This window comes from Macaca mulatta, chromosome 9 (genome assembly GCF_049350105.2).
Source record: "Macaca mulatta isolate MMU2019108-1 chromosome 9, T2T-MMU8v2.0, whole genome shotgun sequence".
Lineage (NCBI taxonomy): Eukaryota > Metazoa > Chordata > Mammalia > Primates > Cercopithecidae > Macaca > Macaca mulatta.
Genome location: NC_133414.1, coordinates 28,497,418 through 28,524,985, shown reverse-complemented (window position 1 = coordinate 28,524,985; position 27,568 = coordinate 28,497,418). Strand labels below are relative to the sequence as shown.

At 41.8% G+C, this 27,568-nt stretch overlaps 2 protein-coding genes across 27 annotated transcripts in view; one reads left to right on the top strand and one right to left on the bottom strand.

Annotated features, from left to right (window-relative positions):
* Positions 1-22,250, top strand: part of ACBD5 (acyl-CoA binding domain containing 5) — a 47,981-nt gene extending 25,731 nt beyond the window's left edge. For all 14 annotated transcript variants that reach the window (XM_028826115.2, XM_028826110.2, XM_028826118.2 and 11 more), the window contains 6 exons: positions 1,434-1,540; positions 6,278-6,545; positions 8,906-9,105; positions 12,414-12,464; positions 13,092-13,201; positions 20,032-22,250. In XM_028826115.2, coding sequence (XP_028681948.1) covers positions 1,434-1,540; positions 6,278-6,545; positions 8,906-9,105; positions 12,414-12,464; positions 13,092-13,201; positions 20,032-20,044 — 749 coding nt within the window. In that variant the 3' untranslated portion in view covers positions 20,045-22,250. The remainder of the gene's footprint in view (positions 1-1,433; positions 1,541-6,277; positions 6,546-8,905; positions 9,106-12,413; positions 12,465-13,091; positions 13,202-20,031) is intronic.
* A 691-nt stretch (positions 22,251-22,941) lies between these two features.
* Positions 22,942-27,568, bottom strand: part of MASTL (microtubule associated serine/threonine kinase like) — a 33,908-nt gene continuing 29,281 nt past the window's right edge. For all 13 annotated transcript variants that reach the window (XM_077946059.1, XM_077946061.1, XM_001104617.5 and 10 more), the window contains one exon: positions 22,942-23,388. In XM_077946059.1, the coding sequence (XP_077802185.1) occupies positions 23,231-23,388 (158 nt within the window). In that variant the 3' untranslated portion in view covers positions 22,942-23,230. The remainder of the gene's footprint in view (positions 23,389-27,568) is intronic.

Sequence of the window (27,568 nt, the reverse complement as noted above, 5' to 3'; positions counted from 1 at the left end):
TAGCTGGGATTATAGGCACGTGCCACCACGCCCAGCTAATTTTTGTATTTTTAGTAGAGATGGGGTTTTACCCTGTTGGCCAGGGTGTTCTCAAACTCCTGATCTCAAGTGATCTGCCTGCCTCAGCCTCCCAAAGTGCTGAAATTACAGGTGTGAGGCAATGTGCCCGGCCGAGAAACATCATTTCTTTTTTATTTTGAACGAAGTCTCACTCTGTCATCCAGGCTGGAGTGCAGTGGCCCGACCTCGGCTCACTGCAAGCTCCACCTCCCGGGTTCACGCCATTCTCCTGCCTCAGCCTCCCGAGTAGCTGGGGCTACAGGTGCCCGCCACCACGCCCAGCTAATTTTTTTGTATTTTTTAGTAGAGATGGGGTTTCACTGTGTTAGCCAGGATGGTCTCAATCTCCTAACCTCATAATCCGCCCTATTCTGCCTCCCAAAGTGCTGGGATTACAGGCGTGAGCCACTACGCCCGGCTGACAAATATCATTTCTTAATATGAGAACCAAACTTACCTAGTTGGATCTTACATTTAGGCATCCTGCTTGGTAGGTAATTTTCTCTTAAAGGGTTATTAGGTTTTATAAGATTTCATCTAGGTTGTCTTTATGGAATTCAATGAAAAAATATTTTGTAATATTTTCAAATAAAAATTATCAACTAAATTTAAAGTTTTGGTAAATTTTAAACAGTGTGGCTTGATAAATCAAATTTGTCTCTCAGTATAAAAATAATATAAGGCTGATGAATTTTGAAAATGGAATAAAGGTCAGACACGGTGGCTCACGCCTGTAATCCTAGCACTTTGGGAGGTCGAGGCAGGTGGATCATCTGAGGTCAGGAGTTCGAGACCAGCCTGACCAACATGGTCAAACTCCGTCTCTACTGAAAATACAAAAGTTGTCTGGGTGTGGTGGTTCATGCCTGTAATCCCAGCACTATTGCAGGCTGAGGCAGGTGGATCACCTGAGGTCAGAAGTTCAAGACCAGCCTAGCTAACATGGAGAAACCCCATCTCAAGTGAAAATACAAAAAATTAGCTGGGCATGGTGGCATGCGCCTGTAATCCCAGCTACTTGGAGGCTGAGGCATGAGAATCACTTGAACCCAGGAGGCAGAGGTTGCAGTGAGCCAAAATCATGCCACAGCACCCCAGCCTGGGCGACAGAACGAGACTCTGTCTCAAAAAACAAAACAAAACAAAAATTAGCTGGGCATGGTGGTGGGCACCTGTAATCCCAGCTACTTGGGAGGCTGAGGCAAGAGAATCGCTTGAACCCAAGAGGTAGAAGTTGCAGTGAGCCAAGATCACACCACTGCACTCCAGCCTGGGTGACAGAGCAAGACTCCATCTCAAAAAAACAAAGGAATAAATTTGTTTTTCTTCTATTAGAGTATAATTACCCTATCTGCACTTTTGTTCATATTTAGATATAATTGATGATCATGTTGAAGATGTTACAGGAATTCAGCATTTGACAAGTGATTCAGACAGTGAAGTTTACTGTGATTCTATGGAACAATTTGGACAAGAAGAGGTAAAAATGACATTTTCTGATTGGTGTATTTTCAAAGTGGTGTATTAGAATTCAATGCATAACTTCCGTTAGTGGCAAATATACATGCTATTTTTCATTTTGAAAATATACCCCTAAAATGTTTAAACATTTGTATTTTAAACTATTTTTTTCTGTATTGAAAAATACGTAAAATTCTGTAAAAGTCAAAAAAAGAAAAATTAATAATAACTATTCCAATATAACTATTAATGTACATATATTTATAAATATTCTAGGAGATGTGGGATGGGGATGCAGAGGAAACACTTTTTATGCTAGTCCCTATGTTTGAAACATGTATTAATGTTCAGGAAAATTGAATGATCTTCTTTGTTGTTGTTTTTGTGTTTTAGAGATGGGGTCTCCGTCTGTTGCCCAGGCTGGAGTACAGTGGCGCAATCTCAGGTCACTGCAACCTCTGCCTCCTAGGTTCAAGCAATTCTCCTGCCTCAGCCTCCCAAGTAGCTGGGATTACAGACATGTGCCACCACACCTGGCTAATTTTTATATTTTTATTAGAGACAGAGTTTCACCATGTTGGCCAGGTTGGTCTCAAACTCCTGGCCTCAAGTGATTTGCCCGCCTCTGTCTCTCAAAGTGCTGGGATTACGGACGTGAGCCACTGTGCCCAGCCTAGAAATGGGTGCTTGATATGTTGCCTAGGCTGGTCTCAAACTCTTGGCCTCAATCAGTGCTCCCACCTCGGCCTCCCAAAATGCTGGGATTACAGGTGTGAGCCACCGAGCCCGGCCTGAATAATGTTCAGACAAATAAGTCTGTTCTTCACGTTGACTGTAATTCACTGGATTGAAATTTTTAGTGGAAATAATTTTTAAGTTTCAGTTAAGATCCAGTATTGGAATAAAAAAAAAAAATTATAAAACATCCATGAATTCTTTTTCTCAACTTTTCCTGATAATGATGACAACGGTATTTTAATTTTTAATTTTTTAATTTTTAATTTTAATGGGCACATAGTAGGTGTATATATTTATGGGTTAGACTGGGCACGGTGGCTCACACATGTAATCCCAGGAGGCTGAGGCAGGAACTTTGCTTGAAGTCAGGAGTTTGAGACCAGCCTGGGCAAGATGGCGAGACCCCCATCTCTACTTTATTTTTGTAAAATATAAAAAATATAATAAATATATATTTATGGGGTATGTGAGATAATTTGGTGCAGGCATATGATGTGTAATAATCACATCAGGGTAAATGGAGTATCCATTATTTCAGGCACTCATCATTTCTTTGTGTTCCAAACATTTCAATTGTACTTCCTCAGTTATTCTAAAATGTACAACAAAGTATTGCCGACTATAGCCACTCTGCTGTGCTATCAGGTACTAGATCTCATTCATTGTATCTCTATCTCCATGAGTTTAATTGTTTTAATTTTTAGCTCTCACAAGTAAGTGAGAACATTTGAAGTTTTTCTTTCTGTGCCTGGCTTATTTCACTAAACATAATATCTTCCAATTCCATCCATATTGCAAATGACAGGGTCTCATTCTTTTTATGGTAGAATAGTACTCCATCGTGTATATGTACCATGTTTTCTTTATCCATTCATCTGTTGATGGTCACTTAGGTTGCTTCCAAATCTTGGCTATTGTGAACAGTGCTGCAGTAACCATGGGAGTGCTGATATCTCTTCAGGATATTGATTTCCTTTCTTTTGGGTATACAGTCAGCATTGGAATTGCTGGTCATATGGTAACTCTATTTTTAGTGTTGTTGGTTTTTTTTTCCCTTTGAGACGGAGTTTCGCTCTTGTTGCCCAGGCTGGAGGGCAATGGGGCGATCTTGGCTCACTGCAACCTCCGCCTCCCAGGTTCAAGTGATTCTCCTGCCTCAGCCTCCCAAGTAGCTGGGATTACAGGCATGCGCCACCACGCCTGGCTAATTTTGTATTTTTAGTAGAGACGGGGTTTCTCCCTGTTGGCCAGGCTAATCTCAAACTCCCTCAGGTGATCACCTCAGGTGATCTGCCCACCTTGGCCTCTCAAAGTGCTGGGATTACAGGCATGAGCCACCACACCCGGCCTGTTTGTTTTTTGAGGAACTTCCATACTGTTCTCCATAGGGGCTGTACTAATTTTACATTCTCACCAACAATGTACAAGGGCTTCCTTTTCTCCACATCCTCGCCAGCATTTGTTATTGCTTGTCTTTGGGATAAAAGCCATTTTAACTGGGGCAAGATACTATCTCGTTGTAGTTTTGATTTGCATTTCTCTGATGATCAGTGATGTTGAGCACCTTTCATATACCTGTTTGCCACTTGTCTTTTGAGAAATGTCTTTTCCGATCTTTTGCCCATTTTTAATCAGGTTATTAGTTTTTTTCCTATTGAGTTGTTTACGCTCCTTATGTATTCTAGTTGCTAATCTGATAAGGGTGGTTTGACAGCTATATTTCTGTTTGGCCTTTTTATATCCTCTCCCCATTCTGTCTCCTACCTCCCTACCCTGTTCTAATACAGTTCAGTATGTCTTACAGAAAATCATGTATCTTTTGCCTCCCTGAAATGACTTTAACTTTTTGTGTTTTTCTCCTTTTCTCATTTCATAATGCAATTAAATCTACCTCTTAGTTTTCTCAAATTTTAAAAACACATGAATAAATTATCTTTTACTTAAGGTCAAACACAAATGAGTAGCGTAGGCCAGTCATGGTGGCTCACGCCTACAATCCCAACACTGTGGGAGGCCAAGGCAGGTGGATCACTTGAGCTCATGAGTTTCAGAGCCGCGTGGGGAACATGGCAAAAACCACGTCTTTATAAAAAATAAAAAAAGTAGCCAGGCGTGGTAGCTACTCAGGGAGGGCGGCTTGAGCCTGGGAGGCAGAGGATGCAGTGAACCAAGATGGCACTGCACTCCAGCCTGGGCTATAGAGCCAGAACTTGTCTCCAAAACAAAAAAGGGCAGCATAGATTGGAAAAATAATGATAAGGAGCCCAAACTGAGAATGAGTGAAATTAGTAAAAAATGAAAATGATGAAAAACCCAGATTCCCTTTTATTTTTTCTTTTTAAAAAAGAGATGTTTGGGGAAGATTGATGAAAGGGACCAGATAGAGATTGATTTCAGTAAATATCCGGCTGCTAAATTATAGGTTTGTTCCTGTTTTCTCTCTCAATCAGTTAATGGACTAAAGCTCAGGGGGCTGTCTGACCTGGCTTCTGGAGTGCAGTGGCACAATCTGGGCTCACTACAACTTCTATCTCCTGTGTTCAGGTGATTCTTGTGCCTCAGCCTTCCAAGTAGCTGGGACTACAGGCATGTGCTACCCTGCCTGGCTAATATTTGTATTTTTAGTAACGACAGGGTCTCGCCATGTTGGCCAGGCTGGTCCTATACTCCTGGCCTCAAGTGATCTGCCTGCCTCGGCCTCCCAAAGTGCTGAGATTACGGGTATGAGCCACTGTGCCTGGCCCCTTGCTGGCCTCTGTTAACACCACTCTCCTATTTGGTCATTGCTCACCACCCACCCTGGCCATCTCACTGTTTCTCTAATGTGTCAAGTCCCTTCCCACCCCCACCCCTACTTGTACATCCTCCCTCTTCACTGAGGACTCATATACCTTTTGTATCCTAACTCAGATGTCCCTTCCTGAAGGAAACCTTAGATAAGATACCCACCTCATCACCACCTTCACCAAGTCCAGTTAATTATAGGTTGTCATCCACCAAAGTCTTAGGTGGGTTCTACACAGTAGTCATTCTTTATTCCTTTAGTTTCTTAATAAACTTGCTTTGACTTAAAAAAAATATTTAGGACTGGGTGTGGTGGCTCAAGCCTGTAATCCCAGCACTTTGGGAGGATGAGGCGGGCGGATCACGAGGTCAGGAGATCAAGACCATCCTGGCTAACACGGTGAGACCCCGTCTCTACTAAAAATACAAAAAAGAAAAAAAGTAGTCAGGCATGTTGGCGGGCGCCTGTAGTCCCATCTACTCGGGAGGCTGAGGCAGGAGAATGGCGTGAACCCGGGAGGCGGGGCTTGCAGTGAGCCAAGATCGCTCCCCTGCACTCCAGCCTGGGAGACAGTGCAAGACTGCATTTCAAAAAAAAAAAAAAAATTTAGGCAGTAATCTCTAAGCATAAGGTAAGCATAGAAATTTAGATGTTTCTTTAATAACTGACTCACAAAAACAATTCACTGGCCAGGCATGGTGTCTCACGCCTGTAATCCCAGAACTTTGGGAGGCCAAGGTGGATGGATCATGAGGTCAGGAGATTGAGACCATTCTGGCCAACATGGTGAAACCCCATCTTTACGAAAAATATAAAAATTAACCGGGCGTGGCAGCGCGTGCCTGTAATCCCAGCTACTTGGGAGGCTGAAGCAGGAGAATCGCTTGAACCTGGGAGGTGGAGGTTGCAGTGAGCCGAGATCGTGCCATTGAACTCCAGCCTGGTAACAGAGTGAGACTCTGTCTCAAAAACAAACAAACAAACAAAAACAAAAAAACAATTCACTGCCCAGTCTTCTTGACTCTGTTCGTGGACAAATCATTCTTATCCCATTTCTTCCCTTCAGGTAGGAAGCAACATATGAATTAAAGACATTTTTTAGTTAAAGAATATTTCCAATAATGACATGAAAGAACGTTTTAGGAAAACAGTATTTCTCCTATTGCTGTAAAAACTTTGTGGTGTATAATTCATGTTTCTAGCTTTTAACTAAGTGTCATTTTAAATTTGTAGTCTTTAGACAGCTTTACGTCCAACAATGGACCATTTCAGTATTACTTGGGTGGTCATTCCAGTCAACCTGTGGAAAATTCTGGATTTCATGAAGATGTTCAAGTACCTCCTGGAAATGGCAACATTGGGAATATGCAGGTGGTTGCAGTTGAAGGAAAAGGTGAAGTCAAGCATGGAGGAGAAGATGGCAGGAATAACAGCGGGGCACCACACCGGGAGAAGCGAGGAGGAGAAAGTGACGAATTCTCTAATGTCAGAAGAGGAAGAGGTGTGGATTACCTTTTTTCTTCCCTCACTATCTTTACTGATTTTCTTATTTATTTTTGAGATGGAATCTCGTGCTCTGTCACCAAGGCTGGAGTGCAGTGGCGCAATCTTGGCTCACTGCAATCTCTGCCTCCCGGGTTCAAGTGATTCTCAGCCTCCCGAGTAGCTGGGATTATAGGCACCTGCCACCACGCCTGGCTAATTTTTGTATTTTTAGTAGAGATGGGGTTTCACCATATTGGCCAGGCTGGTCTCAAACTGATCTCGGGTGATCCATCCACCTCAGCCTCCCAAAGTGCTGGGATTACTGGCATGAGCTATGCCTGGCCGCCTGACTAATTGAAAAAGTTTTTTTTGTAGCGATGAGCATCTCACTATGTTGCCCAGACTGATCTCAAAATTTACCTCCTTGATAGATTTTTCAAGATAGAAGTCTTGAAAACAGCATCAGGCACCTCAGGGCCCATTTTGGGGTTTAACTTGGCAAATAGCTATAATTCAGTTTCCCTTTTAATCCCCGACAATGCTTGATGCAGGTTCAGCTATGGGAATTCTGCTGCAGTGGAGGTCCAGGATGCTACAGGGCAGTGAGCTAGACAATTTCCTGTTTATTATTCAAAACAAAACTTGCTCATTGTATTAGCAAATGTAAAATTTTGTAATATTCCATTCCTGCAAGGGTAGCGTAACGCAATAGTACCTTTTGTAGTCTGCACTGTAACACTGTTTCAGCCTTCTGAAAAATAGCTTGGGAACCTTGACCCAGTTGTTATCCTTTAATCCAGTAATGATTTTTTTGGAATCTGTCCTAAAGAGATCAGGGGAAATTTGGACGAGGATTTACATATATAAAACCATTCATTGCAATTTTATTTGTAACAGAAAAAATTTGAACTCATCCTACCTATCCAAAAGTGGAGAATGGTTGAGTGAATTATTTCATAACCTAACTAGGGAATTTATGTAACCATTTAAGTGTTTTTGGAATAAAATTTAATGATGCAGATAAGTGTTCATAATACGATTTTAAAACTAGGACATAAAAATCAATGTATAAGGGGGTAGTGCCAATTTTGCAAATATATGTCCAGAGAAAAGAATGGATGGCTATATAACAAAATCTTAATAGTAGTGAGATTTCTATAAGGAACATACAATTTAGAATAAGAACAACACATTTAAAATCCTTTGGATGTCTGGGCATGGTGGCTCACTTCTGTAATCCCAGCACTTTGGGAGGCCGAGGCAGGCAGATCACTTGAGGTCAGGAGTTCGAGACTAGCCTGGCCAACAAAGTGAAACTCCGTCTCTACTAAAAATACAAAAATTAACCGGGCATAGGTGGCATGTGCCTATAATTCCAGTTGCTTGGGAGGCTGAGGCAGGAGAATTGGCTGAACCTGGGAGGCGGAGGTTGCAGTGAGCCATTGCACTACAGCCTGGGCAACAGGGTGAGACTCTGTCTCAAAAACAAATACCTTTGGAGATTTATAATGTAATGAAACAAATAAAAAAGACCCAAAAGGCAAAAGTAGCTCTTTATTGTAACTTTTAATACTCTAAAGTAGGAGTCTTCAGGGCCAGGAGTGGTGGCTCATGCCTGTAATCCCAGCAGTTTGGGAGGCCGGGGCATGTGAATTGCTTGAACCCAAGCGTTCGAGACCAATTTGGGTAACATGGGGAGACCTCGTCTCTATTTAAAAAAAAAAAAAAGTCTTTAGATTTTTTCAGTCTGGTTACCTTATTAGTAAAGAATGTTTGAGCATGCACTCCAAATGTGTGTATTATTTCTGAATTATTTGCATAATGTATTAGTATATTGTGTATATTACAGAACCTTAGCAAAAAATTTTAGAATATATCAATATGAATAGAACTTTACAAATCAATTCCTTTGATCTCAGCAGTTTATTTTATGTACTTCTCGATTGCTTCTACTCCACTTTGGAAGGTTATTTTTTTATTTTTTTGAGATGGAGTATCGCTCTGTTGCCCAGGCTGGAGTGCAGTGGCGTGATCTCGGCTCACTACAACCACCGCCTCCAGGGTTTGAACGATTCTCCTGCCTCAGCCTCCCAAGTAGCTGGGATTACAGTCGCATGCCACCACACCCGGCTAATTTTTATATTTTTGGTAGAGACAGGGTTTCAGCATGTTGGCCAGGCTGGTCTTGAACTCCTGACCTCAGGTAATCCACCCGCCTCAGCCTCCCAAAGTGCTGGGAGTACAGGTGTGAGCCACTGCTCCCGGCCACACTTTGGAGATTTACATCTAAAAGAAATAACAGGAAAATGAATAAAACACAGTTTCTACTTGTATAAGAATTATTTAAAACAAGCTTATTTTTGCCTCTTAAAATAGGACATAGGATGCAACACCTGAGCGAAGGAACCAAGGGCCGGCAGGTGGGAAGTGGAGGTGATGGGGAGCGCTGGGGCTCTGACAGAGGGTCCCGAGGCAGCCTCAATGAGCAGATCGCCCTCGTGCTGATGAGACTGCAGGAGGACATGCAGAATGTCCTTCAGAGACTGCAGAAACTGGAAACGCTGACTGCTTTGCAGGTAAACTTCCAAATGTGTCATATCTTCTTCTGCTTATTGATTCTGGAAAGCAATGTGGAATCTCTGTTGATCATATTTACATAAATTAATGTATTTTACTGATTTTTTTAGAAAATAGAAAGAACTTAGTTTTGAAAATATTGTTTAAGAAAAGACTGACCAAGAAACTACTGCTTAAAATAATAGAAAAATGGCTGGGCATGGTGGCTCACGCTTATAATCCCAACACTTTGGGAGGATCACCTGAGTTCAGGAGTTCGAGACCAGACTGGTCAACATGGTGAAATTCTGTCTCTACTAAAAATACAAAAGTTAGCCAGGTATGGTGTTGGCATGCCTGTGATCCCAGGTACTTAGGAGGCTGAGGCAGGAGCGTGCCGTGAACCCGGGAAGCAGAGGTTGCGTGAGCCGAGATCACGCCACTGCACTCCAGCCTGGGTGAGAGAGTAAGACTCTGTCTCAAAAAAAAATAAATAAGTAAATAAATAAAAGAAGGGAAAAGGGTTCATAGGAAGAGACACTACAGCTTGATTTATAGTTTCAACTGTGGCCTATGATAATCCCTGAACTCAGCTGCCCTTTCTTGAGTAACATTTGTTGGAAAGAATAGAGAAGTAATTAGCGTTGGCTCTCTGACCTAGCTGCAAACATTATACAACATTGAAGCATCATGCTGTAACAGATGTTAAGAAGTATTTGTAAGGATTAATCAAAGAAGATGTGCTTCCGTTGCAAGATAAATACATTAAATGTAGGCTTATGTAAAGAAACTGATACCGCAGGCTTTCCTAAACAACCACCATGAATATCTTTGTCTTTACCTAATCAGTAAGTTACTCAAGCTATCACATTTTTTAAAATTATATGTATCTCCAGGATTCTCAGTTACTTGTTGTTATTGTTGTTGTTGTTGTTATTATTATTATTATTATTATTTTGGGTTTTTTTTGAGATGGAGTCTCATTCTGTCACCAGGCTGGAATGCAGTGGCAGGATCTTGACTTACTGCAATCTCCACCTCCCGGGTTCAAGCGATTCTTCTACCTCAGCCTCCTGAGTAGCTGGGACTATAGGCGCACGCCACCATGCCCGACTAATTTTTGTATTTTTAGTAGAGACAGGTCTTCACCATGTTGGCCAGGGTGCTCTCAATCTCTTGACCTCGTGATCCACCCGCCTCAGCCTCCCAAAGTGCTGGGATTACAGGCGTGAGCCACTGCACCCGGCCTCTCAGTTACATATTATTATTAATCAGACTGCAAATTCCTAGACTTCCAGGAGTCTATGAACGCCCTAAAATGCTATGCACATTTGTCTTTGATCTTGCATTTTTGATGGGAGAGGACTTGTTGTCTTCATCAGATCCTCAAGAAGGTGTATAAGGAAAAAGAGTTTAAAATAGTGCCTTATGACCAGGTGTGGTGACTCACACCTGTAATTTCAGCACTTTGGGAGGCCGAGGCGAGTGGATTGCTTGAGGCCAGGAGTTCGAGACCAGCCTGGCCAGCATGGTGAAACCCCATCGCTACTAAAAATACAAAAATTAGCTGGGCGTGGTGGTGCGTCCCTGTAATCCCAGCTACTCAGGAGGCTGAGGCATGAGAATCACCTGAACCCCGTTGGCAGAGGTTGCAGTGAGCCTAGATCATGCCACTGCACTTGGCTCACTGTAACCTCCACCTCCTGGGCTCAAGTCATCCTCCCACCTCAGCTTCCCAGGTAGCTGGAACCATAGGTGCACACAACCACGTCTGGCTAATTTTTGTATTTTTTGTAGAAACAGAGTTATGCCATGTTGCCTAGGCTGTTCTCAAACTCCTGAGCTCAAGTGATCAGCCCACCTCGGCCTCCCAAAGTGCTTGGGATTACAGGCGTGAGCCACTGAGCCTGGCAGGCTCTATTTTTTTTTTTTTTTAAAGAATATTTTACATATATTCAATATCTTTAGTGGTATTGAAATTCTGCTAAAATTCTTTTGATGTATTTTCTTAGACATTTACTTTTTCACTGTTAATAGAAAACTTTAGGCTAGGCCCATGGCTCACACTTGTAATCTCAGCACTTTGGGAGGTCAAGGCGGGAGGATAACTTGAGGCTAGGAGTTCAAGACCAGCCTGGGCAACATGGCAAGACCCTGTGTCTACCAAAAAAGTAAAATTAAGATAGCTAGGCTTGGTGGTCGGCCCAGCTAATCAGAAAGCTGAGGCAGGATGATAGCTTGAACCTAGGAGTGCAAGGCTGCAGTGAGCCATGATCTCACCAGCCTGGGCAACAGAGCAAGACCTCATCTCTACAAAAATACAATACAATAATAAAATAAAGTTGAAAAGATTTTGATTTAAGGACTTTTTTCCTTAAAATTTGAATAATTCACTTGGATGACTCATAGAAAAAATAAATTGGGCCAGGCATGGTGTCTCATGCCTATAATACCAACACTTTTGGAGGCTGAGGTGGGTGGATCACCTGAGGTCGGGAGTTCGAGACCAGCCTGGCCAACATAGTGAAACCCCATCTCTACTACTAAAAATACAAAAATTAGCTGGGTGTGGTGGTGCATGTCTCCCAGCTACTTGTGAGGCAGAGGTTGCAGTGAGCCAAGATCGTGTCTCTAAAAGAAAAGTCAAGTAGGTAATGTAATAAGACTGTAAACATAAGAGTTTAGATTTATTTGAGGTTTTATTTTGATAATTTTATGCAATTTGAGCTAAAAACTTAAAGCATCAAAGTATTGTTTGGATTGCCATTTTAGGGAACTTGTCCTTTGGTAAGTATTAGTTTCAGGATAATCTAAGTATAGTTAGCAGAAAAATACTGAATAAACTAATATTTCTTTTTTTTTTTTTTTTTTTTTTTTTTTGAGACGGAGTCTCACTCTGTCCCCCTTGCTGGAGTGCAGTGGCCGGATCTCAGCTCACTGCAAGCTCCGCCTCCCGGGTTCAGGCCATTCTCCTGCCTCAGCCTCCCGAGTAGCTGGGACTACAGGCGCCCGCCACCTCGCCCGGCTAGTTTTTTTGTATTTTTTAGTAGAGACGGGGTTTCACCGTGTTAGCCAGGATGGTCTTGATCTCCTGACCTCGTGATCCACCCGTCTCGGCCTCCCAAAGTGCTGGGATTACAGGCTTGAGCCACCGCGCCCGGCCATAAACTAATATTTCTATGTTCCAACCGTTCTATACATAAAGAAAACAAAAGCAACCCCAAAAAAAACCCTCAATATTTCTGCCTTTTAAAAAAAGATGGGAAATAGAAAAATTATTGTGTCTTTCATTTTTTCAAGGCTAAGTCACTTTCATTTGCATTTACAGGCAAAATCGTCAACATCAACATTGCAGACTACTCCTCAGCCCACCTCACAGGTAAGACGGTTTTTTAAAAATTTAAATGCCAGGGTTTCATATGTTTTGTTTTGTTTTATTTTGAGATGGAGTCTCACTCTCGTCTAGGCTGGAGTGCAGTGGCGCGATCTCGGCTCACTGCAAACTCCACCTCCTGGGTTCATGCCATTCTCCTGCCTCAGCTTCCTGAGTAGCTGGAACTACAGGTGCCTGCCACCATGCCCGGCTAATTTTTTGTATTTTTAGTAGCGACGGGGTTTCACCATGTTAGCCAGGATGGTCTCGATCTCCTGACTTCGCGATCCACCTGCCTCAGCCTCCCAGACTGCTGGGATTATAGGCATGAGCCACCGCGCCCGGCCCAGGGTTTCATATGTTACAATACATTTAGAATATACAAAATCTTTAAATCATTCCAAATGAAATCTACCTTTGCAGTTAAAAAATACTTGTTTTGTGTTTATTTAAGCCTGAACTACTCCTGAAAGCCTGCTTCCTAAATTATACTCTGAAATGCAGAATATCTTCCTCCTTTTCAGCAGGAGTGAGATTTGTTACTAATTTTCTTTTCCACTTTCAAAATTGTGAATTAGGTATGTTTGTAAGTTGATACATGCAGTTGGTGACAAGCTCATTGTATTTTCTCAGAGACCATCTTGGTGGCCCTTCGAGATGTCTCCTGGTGTGCTAACTTTTGCCATCATATGGCCTTTTATTGCACAGTGGTTGGTGTATTTATACTATCAAAGAAGGAGAAGGTAAGACCAGTTTTATCATTTGAAATGTTGTATAACTCTCATAACCTATAGTAGACAGAGTTTTAAGCAGCAATTAAGGGATGCTAGGTCCCTTTTATAGATACATCCATCGTCATAGTGAACATTCTATATTTATCCTGAGACTGAAACTACCTTGGAAATGTTATCTTGTGGATTCCTAGGTACTTGTTAGACTTAAAAACATTTTCACTTGAGAGCATCTGATGGATTTACACACCTTTGATTTAGGCAACAACACAAAAATGACTACACGCTGCTTTTTTTCTTCTTTTTTTCTTTTTTTGAGACCAGGTCTCGTTTTGTTGCCCAGACTGGAGGGCAGTGGCTATTCACAGGCATGATCGTGTGCACTGAAGCCTCAGACTCCTTGGCTCAAGTGCTCCTTTCCGCCTCAGCCTCCTGAGTGGCTGGGACTACAGGCATGTACCACTGGGCGCAGTTTATGTGTAGTTTAAATGTTATGGTTTGTGAGGAAACAATGTTCTTAAAGGCACAGTGGCTCACACCTGTTATCCCAGCACTTTGGGGAGGGCGAGGCAGGAGGATTGCTTGAGCAAAGGAGTTTGAAACAGGCCTGGGCAACATGGGGAGATGCTGTCTCTATTTTAAACAATTAATTAAACAGGAATTTGGAGGTACCTTTATTTTTAAAATTTATTTTATTTTATTAATTTGTGTTTTTGAGATGAAGTTTTGCTCTTATTGCCCAGGCTGGAGTGCAGTGGCGCCATCTCAGCTCACTGCAACCTCTGCCTCCCGGGTTCAAGCGATTCTCCTGCCTCAGCCTCCCAAGCAGCTGGGATTACAGGCATGTGGCACCACGCCCAGCTAATTTTTGTATTTTTAGTAGAGATGGAGTTTCACCATGTTGGCCAGATTGGTCTCAAACTCCTGACCTCAGGTGATTTGCCCACCTCGGCTTCCCAAAGAGCTGGAATTACAGGCACGAGCCACTGTGCCTGGCCGGACGTTACTTTAATTTGAGGGTCGGAATTTCAGTTTGGGATGACAAGATACCTCAAATAGGTCAGAAAATAATAGATTGGAATCCCTGAAAGTAACTCTGAGTCTGTCCATGTTAGGAATAACCTGAGGCCAAACCCTTGGGTTCAAGAAAATCCTTAAATCTTAAAAGTTGCCAGGTGCGATGGCTCATGTCTACAATCCCAGGACTTTGGGAAGCTGAGTTGGGTGGATTGCTTGAGCCCAGGAATTCAAGAACAGCCTGGGTGAGAAAGTGAGACTGTCTCTACAAAAAGTTTAAAAAATTAAATAAAAAATTAGCCGGGTTGGTTGTGCATGTCTCTAGTCCCAGATACTCGGGAAGCTGAGGCGGGAGGATCAACTTGAGCCCAGGAGGTTGAGGTTGCCATGAATCATGATCATGCCACTGCACTCCAGCCTGGGTGATGGAGTGAGACTGTCTCAAAAAATCAAAAAGAAAGATATAGACCTGAATTTAAATCCTTTCTTTTCTTCTTTTACACATTTTCAATTCCTCCTGTGATGGTTGGGTTTAGTGCTATACAGTGTTTTACATTAAAATATCCCTGGTAATAGGAAAGAAGAACCAAGCGTTTGTTAGATATGTAGTAATGCTGGATATAAGCAGCAGAGCTCCGTGCCACTATGGGTAGATGTTTACATATTTTTAATGCATCTCAAAGTTCCTTTTCATGTTTCCGTTGTGGAAAGTTGGGAGTTAGAGAGTAGAGGAATTTGCCTGGGAAAAAAAAAAAACCTAAAGCTTACTTTGGTTAATAATTTATTTTATGTTTAAGATGGAAGCAGCTTATCAATTCATTAAAGACTGAAAAAACAAACCACACTCAGCTTCAACAGTCACATAAAATTAGAGTTTTTCTAAAACTTTTTAAAATGTTCCTTACTAGTAGAAGTTTTGTAAAAGGTTGTTCACTATTTCTCCTAAATATCCCTTTTAGCTGTTCATAGATGTCTCTGAATGTAGAAACTCTTTCCTATTTTTAATTTTCTACTTGTTTATTATTGAACCTTTATAAGTTTTTTACTGTATGTTAACTGTTTGATCCTTCCAAATTGCAAATTCTGCAGCACTGTGCAACTTCATTTTGATGACGTGTAGTATTTTTACATATTGTTTGCTTATATATGTAATAGATTAACTGTGGTTGGTGGTAGGGTCATATTTGATATGGTGGAAATAAGTTTTAGTCTTGAGGGGATTTAGACATCTTTTCATCTAGCATTGTTTAGCAATTTTTAATCTGCTGGTTAAAGGAATGAAGACCAGAGAGCAGTTGTATGGTTTGGAAGAGACAGGTTCTATGTTAGAGATTAAGAGAAAGGTCTAGAAATCTGATTAGGATGGGGAAAGTGTGGGCAAATAGAGGGTGTGCCCTACTCATAATGGGGATCATCCTGTAGCTCATCCCCCAAAACAGTGTCTGGCATGTAGTAGGTGCTCAATAAATGTGTTGAGTCTATGACTGAATCCCTCTTTGGGCAAGATGGCAAACAGAAGTACCATAAGACATGGAAAAGCTTTCATTTTATTGAATAAATATGCATGTGGACACAGACATACTAGGATGTGTCCAATAGAGATAGGATAGTCTTATATGTATATAAAACATATAGGACTGGAGGCTGGAGTGCAGTGGCGTGATCTCGGCTCACTGCAACCTCTGCCTTCTGGGTTCAAGTGATTTTCTTGCCTCAGCCTCCTGAGTAGCTGGGACTACAGGCATGCGCCACCACGCCCAACTAATTTTTGTATTTTTAGTAGAGATGGGGTGTCACCATGTTGACCAGACTGGTCTCGAACTCCTGATCTCAGGTGATCCAGCCTCTTCGGCTTCTCAAAGTGTTGGGATTACAGGCGTGAGCCAGCGCACTGAACCTGTGATAAGCTTTTGAAAATAAATATCTTTTCCTTCAACATTAAAAGTAATACATAAAGTCTGCTGTTTTTTTTTCCTAGTGTGGAATAATATAAATTTAAAAGTAAAAGAGATTTCTTACGCTATCACTCTGCAATGAATCAGAAGAAAATTCTGTATGTGATAGGAAGAACAAAGCCTGCAGACTTCTTGTTCAGAAATAGGCCCTGAACGGTCTCCTGTGGTAACACCTGTCCCTGGTTGTCTAGCCTGACAACTCTGCTATTAAAATTATCCTTGAGTTAAATACTGAAAGCAGACCTGTTAAGTCTAAGAACTACTCTTAAACTATTACTTTATTTATTTATTTATCTGAGACAGGGTCTCACTCTCTTGCCTGGGTTGCAGTGTAATGGCACAATCATTGGTCATTGCAGCCTCAAACTCCTGGGCTCAAGCAATCCTCCTGCCTCAGCCTCCTGAGAAGCTGGGACTACAGGCAGGTGTCAGCTAATTTTCTTAGTTTTTGTTGAGATGGGGTCTCACTATATTGCCAAGGCTAGTCTTGAACTCCTGCCCTCAAGAGATCCTCCCACCTCAGTCTCTCTCATACTGGGATTACAGGACTGAACCACCATGCCCAGCCTAAATATTACTGTTACAAGAAAGGGGCCCCAATCCAGACCCCAAGAGAGAGTTCTTGGATCTTTCTTGTGCAAGAAAAAATTCAGGGCAAGTCTGTAAGAGTAAAGTGAAAGCAAGTTTAAGAAGTTAGAGGAATAGGCCATGCGTGGTGGCTCACGCCTGTAATCCCAGCACTTTGGGAGGCTGAGGTGGGCCCATCACCTGAGGTCAGGAGTTCGAGACCAGCCTGACCAACATGGTGAAACCCCATCTCTACTAAAAATGCAAAAATTAGCTGGTTGTGGTCTGGTGCCCATAATCCCAGCTACTAGGGAGGCTGAGGCAGGGGAATTGCTTGAACCCAGAGGTGGAGGTTGCAGTGAGCTGAGATCATGCCACTGTACTCCAGCCTAGGTGACACAGTGAGACTCCATCTCAAAAAAAAAAAGAAAAAAGAAAGTACAGGGATAGAATAATGGCTGCTCGTTGCCCATTTTTGTGGTTATTTCTTGATGATATGCTAAACAAGGGGTGGATTATTCGTGCTTCCCCTTTTTAGACCATATAGGGTAACTTCCTGATGTTGCCATGGCATTTGTAAATTGTCATGGCACTGGTGGGAGTGTAGCAGTGAGGAAGACCAAAGGTCACTCTCATCACTATCTTGGTTTTGGTGGGTTTTAGCCAGCTTTTTTATTGCAACCTGTTTTATCAGCAAGGTCTTTATGACCTGTATCTTGTGCCGACCTGCTGTCTCATCCTGTAACTTAGAATGGCTTAACCGTCTGGGAATGCAGCCCAGTAGATCTCAGCCTCATTTTACCCAGATCCTATTTAAGATGGAGTTACTCTGGTTCACATGCCTCTGACATTACTTTGAAGGAAAGGATGTTTCTAACCAGTTTTCTTTTTTGAGATAGAGTCTCGCTCTATCGCCCAGGCTGGATTGCAGTGGCATTATCTCGGTTTACTGCAAGCTGCCCATCCCGGGTTCACGCCATTGTCCCGCAGTCTCCCGAGTAGTCGAGTAGCTGGGACTACAGGCGCCCGCCACCACGCCCGGCTAATTGTGTTTTTGTATTTTCAGTAGAGATGGGGTTTCACTGTGTTAGCCAGGATAGTCTTGACTAACCAGTTTTCTTAAGCAGCCTGCCCAGATTCCTAAATGTGCTATCATGGAATCTTGGGGACATGCAGCCTTCTGTAGAGAGGTAATAAATACAAACTTGTTGGGAGTGGGGAGGGTCTCAGGAAGAATATTCTCCAAATGGAGCCTAGGGCAGAAGGCACTGACACAGAAAGTCAGGCCCGGGCTTCTAAGGAGAAGGAACCGCAGCAGTGCAGCTACAGCAGCATTCACCGCGGTGAGGGGTAAGGCAGAATTTATTCCTGTTCCCTTATCTGTTGTTTCCTGTGACTTTTCTTCTATCACACTATACCCTCCATTTTGCAAGTTGATTTAGAACAAAACAAAACAGAAAGATCTCACTAAGAGCCTGAAAACAAGTCTAAAGTTCTGAAGACAGTGATTTATGTTTACTCTATTACCTTAGAAGATTGGGGGTTCAGACTGGGCACAGTGGCTCACACCTGTAATCCCAGCATTTCGGGAGGCTGAGGCAGAATAGCTTGAACCCAGGAGGTGGAGGTTGCGGTGAGCTGAGATCGTGCACCACTGCACTCCAGCCTGGGTGACAGAGTGAGACTCTGTCTCAAAAAAAAAAAAAAGATTGGGGATTCAGAGACCAAGTTGTCTGCCCTTTTTTATTGTTTTAATTTAATTTTATTTTTTGAGACACGCCCGGCTAATTTTTTGTATTTTTAGTAGAGACGGAGTTTCACCGTGTTAGCAGGATGGTCTTGATCTCCCGACCTCGTGATCCACCCACCTCGGCCTCCCAAAATGCTGGAATTACAGGTGTGAGCTACTGTTCCAGCTTTGTCTGCCCTTTTATAAATCTGCAAAGGATTGTGTGTAGTAATCTACATCACGCAGATTCTTGATAAGTGTGGCTAATTGTGCAGGCACCCTGCGGCTAACATTTTTGCTCAAACCTCACTCAGGCAGTTGGTCTTTACAAGGATCCACATCTCTCTTGTCTTTGTCAACCATTTCAGTTCTCTTCCTCCAGGGGCCTGTTTTCTTCCTGCAGCTGGGATCTCCTTCTGTTATGTGAAAGTTGATCTGACTATTTAAAATGTCACTCCTGCCAAGGAGATGTATATAAGAGGATTTCTGTAGAGGATAAGGAATGATCTGATTATTTAAAATATCACTCCTGCCAAAGGAGTTGCATAAGAGTATTTCTACAGAGAGGAATCAATCTGTTATGAGAGTTTCAGGCATTTTGGCATCTTGAGTGCTGGGCAGGGTTTGTAGATTTTGGAGCAGAACTCAGATCATATGTGATTGTGTGTCTTGTGCTAATGAGCTCAGCCTTTTCTGATAGTTCATTCACTCTTCTGTCTTTGAAACCATCACATTGTATATATCCAAGTTTGGGGTTTATATGCCTCTTCCTCCTCCACCACCTAAACTGAGAGCTGTCTTGAGGCCTGAGAGCCTGCCTTGTTTATCTCTGAAAGCCCAGGGCGTGGCACAGAGCCTGGAAACCAATAGAAACATAACTCATGTTGATTAAATGAATAGTCCAGGTCGTACATCTATTATCCTCTTACAGTTTTGTCAAGGATTTGTTTCACAACTTTTCCATTTTGATAAAATTATGAAGTCATTTCCACAAATCTTAATTGTGTCATAGCCAATTAGAAAAGCGTAAGAATCTAGAAGGTAAGAGAGGATGAATGTGCATTTAAATTATTTATTAAAAACTGGCCGGGATGGCCAGGCGCCATGGCTAACGCCTGTAATCCCAACACTTTGGGAGGCCGAGGTGGGTAGATCACCTGAGGTCAGGAGTTCAAGATGGTGAAACCTTGTCTCTACTAGAAATACAGAAATTACCCGGGTGTGGTGGCGGGCACCTGTAATGCCAGCTACTTGCGAGGCTGAGGCAGGAGAATTGCTTGAACCTGGGAGGCGGAGGTTGCAGTGAGCCAAGATGGCGCCATTGCACTCCAGCCTGGACGACAGAGCAAGACTTTGCCTCAAACAATAAATAAATAATTTAAAATTGTTTGGTAATGTCAGCACTTGTAATTGGATCTTTCCTATCGGGCTGCAAGTCATATGAAGTAGTTTTATAAAGACTGTTGGTAATGTTATGGTTTTATTTTGAATTTGAATGGTATTATTATATTACCATCCAGAGAATTATTTGCATTCATACTCACAGAAAATTGGTTTTTATTTTCTTTTTAAAGAAAACTGAACTGAGGAAAATGGCATTTTCCTCAAGAAGACTACTGGAACTGGATGACCTCAGAATGAACTGGATTGTGCTGTTGACAAGAAAATCTTAGTTTGTGATGATTACATTGCTTTTTTTGTCCAGTAGTTTGGTTTGTGTACATATATACACATATATATTTTGCACTACACAAGCGATAACATTTTAAGGACTAATATTGCTGATACTTGAATAATCAATCTCTGCTAGGTTATAAGTAGTATACACAGATTTACCCTGCCCTTGAACTTGAAGGACATTAAATTATTAATGATCATTTGGTAACAAGTTTACCTGATTATCTTCCATAGAGTAACATAAGCTGCTTTTCAAAGGTACCATTGTGATAATGAGATCAAATTTATAAGTTATTATTTTTAATTTTCTAAATTAAATAAAAGAAAGAATGCAAACTAGGAGTGAATTTCAAATGAGATGTAATCAACTTCATATCTTAGTCACGGAGTCGCCATGCCACGTAGTAGAAAACCACAGGAAGAAACGTCATATTCACTTTGTGGGCTGCGCATATTCTTTCTTGGGTGTTCACAACTCTTGAGTTTGGTGTTCAGGCATCATTATTAAAAAGCAGAGTCCTATGTACCAGACTGAGTTTTTATAAATGATTTGCAGACTAGACATAACGCGCCGATGGAAATGGTGAAGAATGAGCTTCATGTAGGTTTAAAAGTGTATTCTGAGCCTGTAGATGATTAATGAGGTTTTTATTCAACCATACAAATGTATTCCTTTGTAATCATTTTTCTTTAACTGAGGATATCTAGTGTCTGCTTCATAGGGTGCTTTGAAATATAAAATGAAAACTTATTTTTACTGTTTTTACAGCAGTCAAAAAGGAACCACATGAAAATCACTTTTGTGCAACTGATGAACTATACAGACTGGACTCTTAACCTCTTAGTGCCTCAGTTTTTCCTTCGGGGTATACTATTTTAGATACACCTACTTCACAGGAGTACTGGAGGGATTTGCAAGCTAACGGGCCAAATTCTTCCGTAGGAATAAGGCATGCCTAACTAACAGAAATTTAAGTCCCTCTTCCCCGCCTCTCTCATCTAGACCAAAAAGAAGACTATAATTTAGATCCTTGGAGACTTCTCCTGTATGCCTTCCAAAACTTCCTGCTCACTTAGATGTACCTTGTGCTTTGAAGATTTCTTTGATTCACTCTTAATAGCAAATAATTTTTTTTTTTTTTTTAAACGGAGTTTCTCTCTTGTTGCCCAGGCTGGAGGGCAATGGCGCGATCTCGGCTCACTGCAACCTCCATCTCCTGCTTCAGCCTCCCAGGTAGCTGGGATTACAGGCATGCACCACCATGCCTGGTTAATTTTGTATTTTTAGTAGAGACGGGGTTTCTCCATGTTGATGAGGCTGATCTCAAACTCCCAACCTCAGGTGATCGGCCTGCCTCAGCCTCCCAAAGGGCTGGGATTACAGGTGTGAGCCATTGCGCCTGGCCTGTAGCAAATAATTCTTAAGCATTTTCAAGATGTATGATGTTGGGTTTAGCATCATATGTTCAGAGTATTTTAAATAAGAAAGAATTAATCTGTCTTTAGTATACAGGATGGTTCTTTGTTTGCCTGAAAAGTATAAGAATACAATTTACCTTTCCCAAACCCTTTTTTCCTTATTTTTTTCTTTCAGATAACTTTAATTATTTAATCCCACACTGATTAAAATATGTCTATCTAAAGGGATCTACTACTATTTGCTTTTTAAAAAGTGTTCCCTATTTATTTAGGAAAAAGTGAAGCAAGCAACTGAATTTATATGTAAAAATCACATTTAGACCCGTGGATCAAAGATTATTTTAAAAAATTAGATATTAATTTGGTATCAGTAAAAAGTGGCTTTTCTCTTAGTATATACATAAATAAAATGAAAATTAAGAGTATAAGCAGTTGTGAATCATTACAAGCAGTCTGGAATAACTAACTCCTAGGGATAACCATTTCTATCCTGTTCCAAAGTCTTATTTTATAGTTTGAAAAGCACTTTGCACACAGTTCTTGTATATAAAAGTAAAGATGTAATTATAGGATATAGTGTTCTTGCTTTGTTTAATAAGAACCTCATTTAAACTTGACAGCTATGGTATTTTTTTAATGATCAAGTTCTTTTCTGTTTATTGTAAAACTAAGTTAAAAATAAAAGGTTAATGAGAAATGATATGGCTTTTATTACTTGTTACTGTTAGTCCATTGATTAGGTAAGAATTCAATGAGAGTAAGTAGCAGTCACACATAAAGTAATTATGATTCTCAAAATAACGCCGTGCTATTCCATACAATTTGATAAAAATCAGAAACTGGGATGAAATTTAACTTATTTAGTCATCTAGTTGAGAATATTAGCAATTCAGTCAGATTCTTGGTTTTACTTTTTTTTTTGAGACAGTCTCGCTTTGTCACCAGGCTAGAGTACAGTGGCACAATCTCAGCTCACTGCAACCTCCGCCTCTCAGGTTCAAGTGGTTCTCCTGCCTCAGCCTCCTGAGTAGCTGGGACTACGGGTGCATGCCACTATGCCCGGCTAATTTTTGTATTTTTAGTAGAGACGGGGTTTCATTATGTTGGCCAGGATGGTCTCGAACTCCTGACCTCAAGATCAGCCCGCCTCGGCCTCCCATAGTGCTGGGATTACATGCATGAGCCACTGCGCCCGGCCTTCCAGCTGCATTTCTGAGGTCACAAGTATGGCTTAAATGATTGCCCTCAAGAACACAGCTTTTGAAGGTAATATGCAAGTAAATTACAATCAAATGAAACTGTATGATTATTTTGTTATTTTAATACTAAACTGAACAGTGAACTGAAATCAGAGGAGAAAGAAAATCAAGCTAGTGGCTCACTCTCGATAGTGTCTTCTAATTTTATTGATGCTTCAGTTTTCATAAAGTGCAATAAACAAAATAAATAGATGAAAAAAGCTTTGAAGATTTATATACAGTTTTGAGATTAAGATAAATTACTGACTATATGCCTTTCATTACGTTAACTCTGTGAAAGCTGTAACGTACATTAAAAGCGCACTAAATTAGGTTAAATAATGATCTTTCCCCCTTAGATCAATCTAGTATTAAGGAGTATATAATTATGCAAGCTTATTCTATAACACAAGGCTAGACTAAAAGGAAAATGTTTGTGCTACAGACTAAATCCAGATACGGTCAGGTGCTGAGCAGTATTCCTGGCTTCAAAATAGGAGGTATCTGTTTCGTCATCTGGCTGGGGGATGAAAGGCATAGTTTGATGCTGCAAATTTTCCCAGTCCACATCACTGAAGAGAGGATGACGTTTTAGTTCTTAGGAAAAATATAAAACAAAACAGTATGGTCTCATTACCTAAGTAAGTACTGCTTTACAAGAATTATAAAAAGAGAATGTCTCACATATAACTTACCTTACTTTATTATGCCAGTTTCACAGATGTTTGTTTAACGTCTGTTAGGCCACATACTTCACAAAGGTCTACATGGGCCATTTTGAATACCACTTGGCATATGACAGGTCCCTGGTTTGTATTTGTTTAATGACAGAATGAATGATTTGCCTTAACTCAGAAGCCTATCTTTCTCACATCTTTTTTTTTTTTTTTGAGACAGAGTCTTGCTCTGTCGCCCAGGCTGAAGTGCAGTGGCGCAATCTGCTCACTGTAACCTCCGCCTCCCGGGTTCAAGCGATTCTCTTGCCCCAGCCTCCCGAGTAGCTAGGATTACAGGTGCACACCACCATGCCAGGCTAATTTTGTATTTTTAGTAGAGCTGGGGTTGGCCAGGTTGGTCTCGAACTCCTGACCTCAGGTGATCTGCCCACTTTGGCCTTCCAAAGCCCGGCCCTCACATCTTTTTTTTTTTTTTTTTTTTTTTTTAAATGGAGTTTCTCTTCGTTGCCCAATCTGGAGTGTAGTGGTGCAATCTTGGCTCGCTGCAACCTCCATCTCCCAGGTTCAGTGATTCTCCTGCCTCAGCCTCCCAAGTAGCTGGGACTACAGGTGAGTGGCCCCATGCCTGGCTCATTTTTTTTGTCTGTCACCTAGGCTGGAGTGTAGTGGCACAATCTCGGCTCACTGCAAACTCTGCCTCCCGGGTTCAAGCAATTCTCCCACCTCATCCTCCTGAGTAGTTGGGATTACAGATGTGAACCACCACGCCTGGCTAATTTTTGTATTTTTAGTAGCGATGGGGTTTTACCATGTTGGCCAGGCTGGTCTCGAACTCCTGACCTCAAGGGATCCACCCGCCTCAGCCTCCCAAAGTGCTGGGATTATAGGTGTGAGCCACCGCACCCACCTTGCATCTTCTTACAGAATCCCTGACTCAAGGGAAGAGAGCATGGCCTACTTTCTGCTCCTTGATAAACCTTCCACGTCATTGATCTTCCATGATGAATGCTCCAATTCTTACTCTAAAACCTTGCCACCAGTTTCTGTCACCACATTCCTTAGCAGTATCTATTGCCCTGGACAGCTTTAGCATGAAGCTCACCCTCCTCTCCCTTTCTTCCCTGCACTCCGTCCTTATCCCTCATGGTGATTTCAAGATATACACTGATGACACTTCTGACACGTTCTCTTCATGGTTCTTTGACTTCCTTGATCTCACTGACTTGCATCTCTACAACATACTGACTTCTAGCATATGGCTACATTGGAAGCTCTGTATCACAGAGCTGCTCTGCTTACAAGATTTCAAAGCCTTCCTCACCTCTTTACTGCCATTTCATTACCTGTCATTTTTCCTATTTCCTTCTACCTAGTAAAATAAAAGTATGCTCTTCTGGGCCAGGCGTGGTGGCTCATGCCTATAATCCCAGCACTTTGGGAGGCTGAGGTGGGCAGATCACTTGAGGTCAGGAGTTCGAGACCAGCCTGGCCAACATGGTGAAACCCCATCTCTACTAAAAATACAAAAATTAGCCAGGTGTGGTGGGGCACACCTGCAGTCCCAGCTACTTGGGAGGCTGAGGCGGGAGAATCACTTGAACCTGGGAGGCAGAGGCTGCAGTGATCTGAGATCATGCCACTGCACTCCAGCCTTGGCAACAGAACGAGATTCCATCTCAAAAAAAATAAAAAATAAAAAAAAATCTTATGAGTGATAGTGTTTTTTATAATAGCAATCTGACCAATATGTTGCCTTTGGACACTCATATCTATTCTGAAATAACACTACAAGGACTCAATATGTCCAAATCCAATGTACAGCATCGGAAGTTGAAATGTGTGTGTTTATGTGTTTTAAGTAGCATAATCTAAATCTGAAGTGCCTTGAACAAGGTAGAGCTGGGTTTCCAAATGTCTGCTCCCTTGCTTTACACAGGTTTCTGCTCAAATGCCTCTCTTCACAGAGGTCTTCCTGACCACACTGTCTAAAAAGAAGTCTCGTGCCATCACTTCACGTCCTCTCACCCTGCTTTATTTTTCTTCCTAGTATTTACCACTACATGACATTATGTTGTATCTGTAACTGTTCACTGTCTCTCTTTCCACCAGAATGTAAGTTCCACAAGGACAGGAGTCTGAGTCTAGATCATCCTTAGGGTATTCCCAGGGCCTGAAGCAGTATCACCTGGCTCCTAGAAGGCACTCTATAGGGTTGGTTAAATCAGTGAGTAAACAAACTGGGCCAGGCGTGGTGGTTTATGCCTGTAATCCCAGTACTTAGGGAGGCCAAGGTGGGCGGATGGCTTGAGCCCAGGAGTTCAAGACCAGCCTGGGCAACACGGGGAAACCCCATCTCTACTAAAAATACAAAAATTAGCTGGGTGTGGTGGTGTGCACTTGTAGTACCAGCTACTTGGGAGGCTGAAGTGGAAGAATTGCTTGAGCCCAGAAGGTTGCAGTGAGCCGAGATTGTGCCACTGCATTCCAGCCTGGGCGACAGACCCAGAACCTGTCTCAAAAAAACCCCAAAACCAAAAAAAAAACCCAACTATTGATCTTATTACAGGAACACCTAGAAGCTGATGCAAATGACATATTTCTGAAGCTCATTTTCCTGAGTAAATCCTACTTGACATAGAAATGCATTTTGGGACATAATTTTAAAAAGGATTTTAAAATCCCAGCACTTTGGGAGGCCAAGGCAGGAGGATCACGTTCCAGGAGAGATCGAGACCATCCTGGCCAACTTGGTGAAACCCCATCTCTACTAAAAAATACAAAAATTAGCTGGGCGTGGTGGCACATGCCTGTAGTTCCAGCTACTTGGGAGGCTGAGGCAGGAGAATCGCTTGAACCTGGGAGGCGGAGGTTGCAGTGAGCCGAGATCGCGCCACTTCACTCCAACCTGGCGACAGAGCAAGACTCCGTCTCAACAACAACAACAACAAAAGCATTTTAAGGCAGCTGCTAATGAGATTTACTAGTTTCCAAATTAGGGTTTAAGATACTCCTGCATTGAGAAAACTATTGAGTGGTTTATAATATACCAAGTTTGTCATGAGCCAACCTGGGATCCAGTACATTTATCAATAAATAATAGTATAAAAAATGAAGCAATAAGAAATTACAGAACATCCCTCTAGCAAGATTAGGGAAAATAAATTTGTTTTAAAAAATTACAGAACAGAGGTTTTCATAAAAAAAGATTTCCTGTACTTCCTTAACTTTATCAGGCTTTGAAAAACCCAAGACACTAACAAGATTGTTTTAGGACAGGCATGGGTGGCTCACACCTGTAATTCCAGCATTTTGGGAGGCTGAGGTAGGAGGATCCTTTGAGCCCAGGAGTTCAAGACCAGCCTGAGCAACATACTGAGACCCTGTCTCTCAATAAATAAATAGCAATAATAATGTATGTTTAAAAAAAAAAAAAAGAGGTAAGATTGTTTTAGATACTTCAGATTAATAATTTTTTTTTGAGACAGTCTCACTTTGTTTCCCAGGCTGGAATGCAGTGGCATGAACATGGCTCACTGTAGCCTTGACTTCCTGGGCTCAAGCAGTCTTCCTGCCTAAGCCCCCAAGTACCTGGAACTATAGGTGCGCACTGCCTTGCTTGGCTATTTTTGTATTTTTTTGTAGAGACAGAGTTTCACCGTGTTGCCCAGGCTGGTCACAAACTCCTGAGCTCAAACGATTGCCAGCTGCAGCCTCCCAAAGTGCTAGGACTACAGTCATGAGCCACCACACCCACCGATTACTAAAATTTAATGCATGAATACAGTATTGCTATTTGACCACACTAAATTTTTTTTTTGCCTCTTCTACCATGTGACACATTGAATTTTCATGTAGAATAAGGACCATATCAATGCATACCTAGAGGGCAGAAATAAATTGAATTATCTTTGTACCAATTTAGCAGTCAGATTATCTGTAGTCTTATACTGGAACTTGATTTTTTTTTTTTTTTTTTTTTTTTGAGACAGAGTCTCACTCTGTCGCCCAGGCTGCAGTACAGTGGCACGATCTCTGCTCACTGCAATGTCTGCCTCCTGGGTTGAAGTGATTCTCCTGCCTCAGCCTCCCGAGTAGCTGGG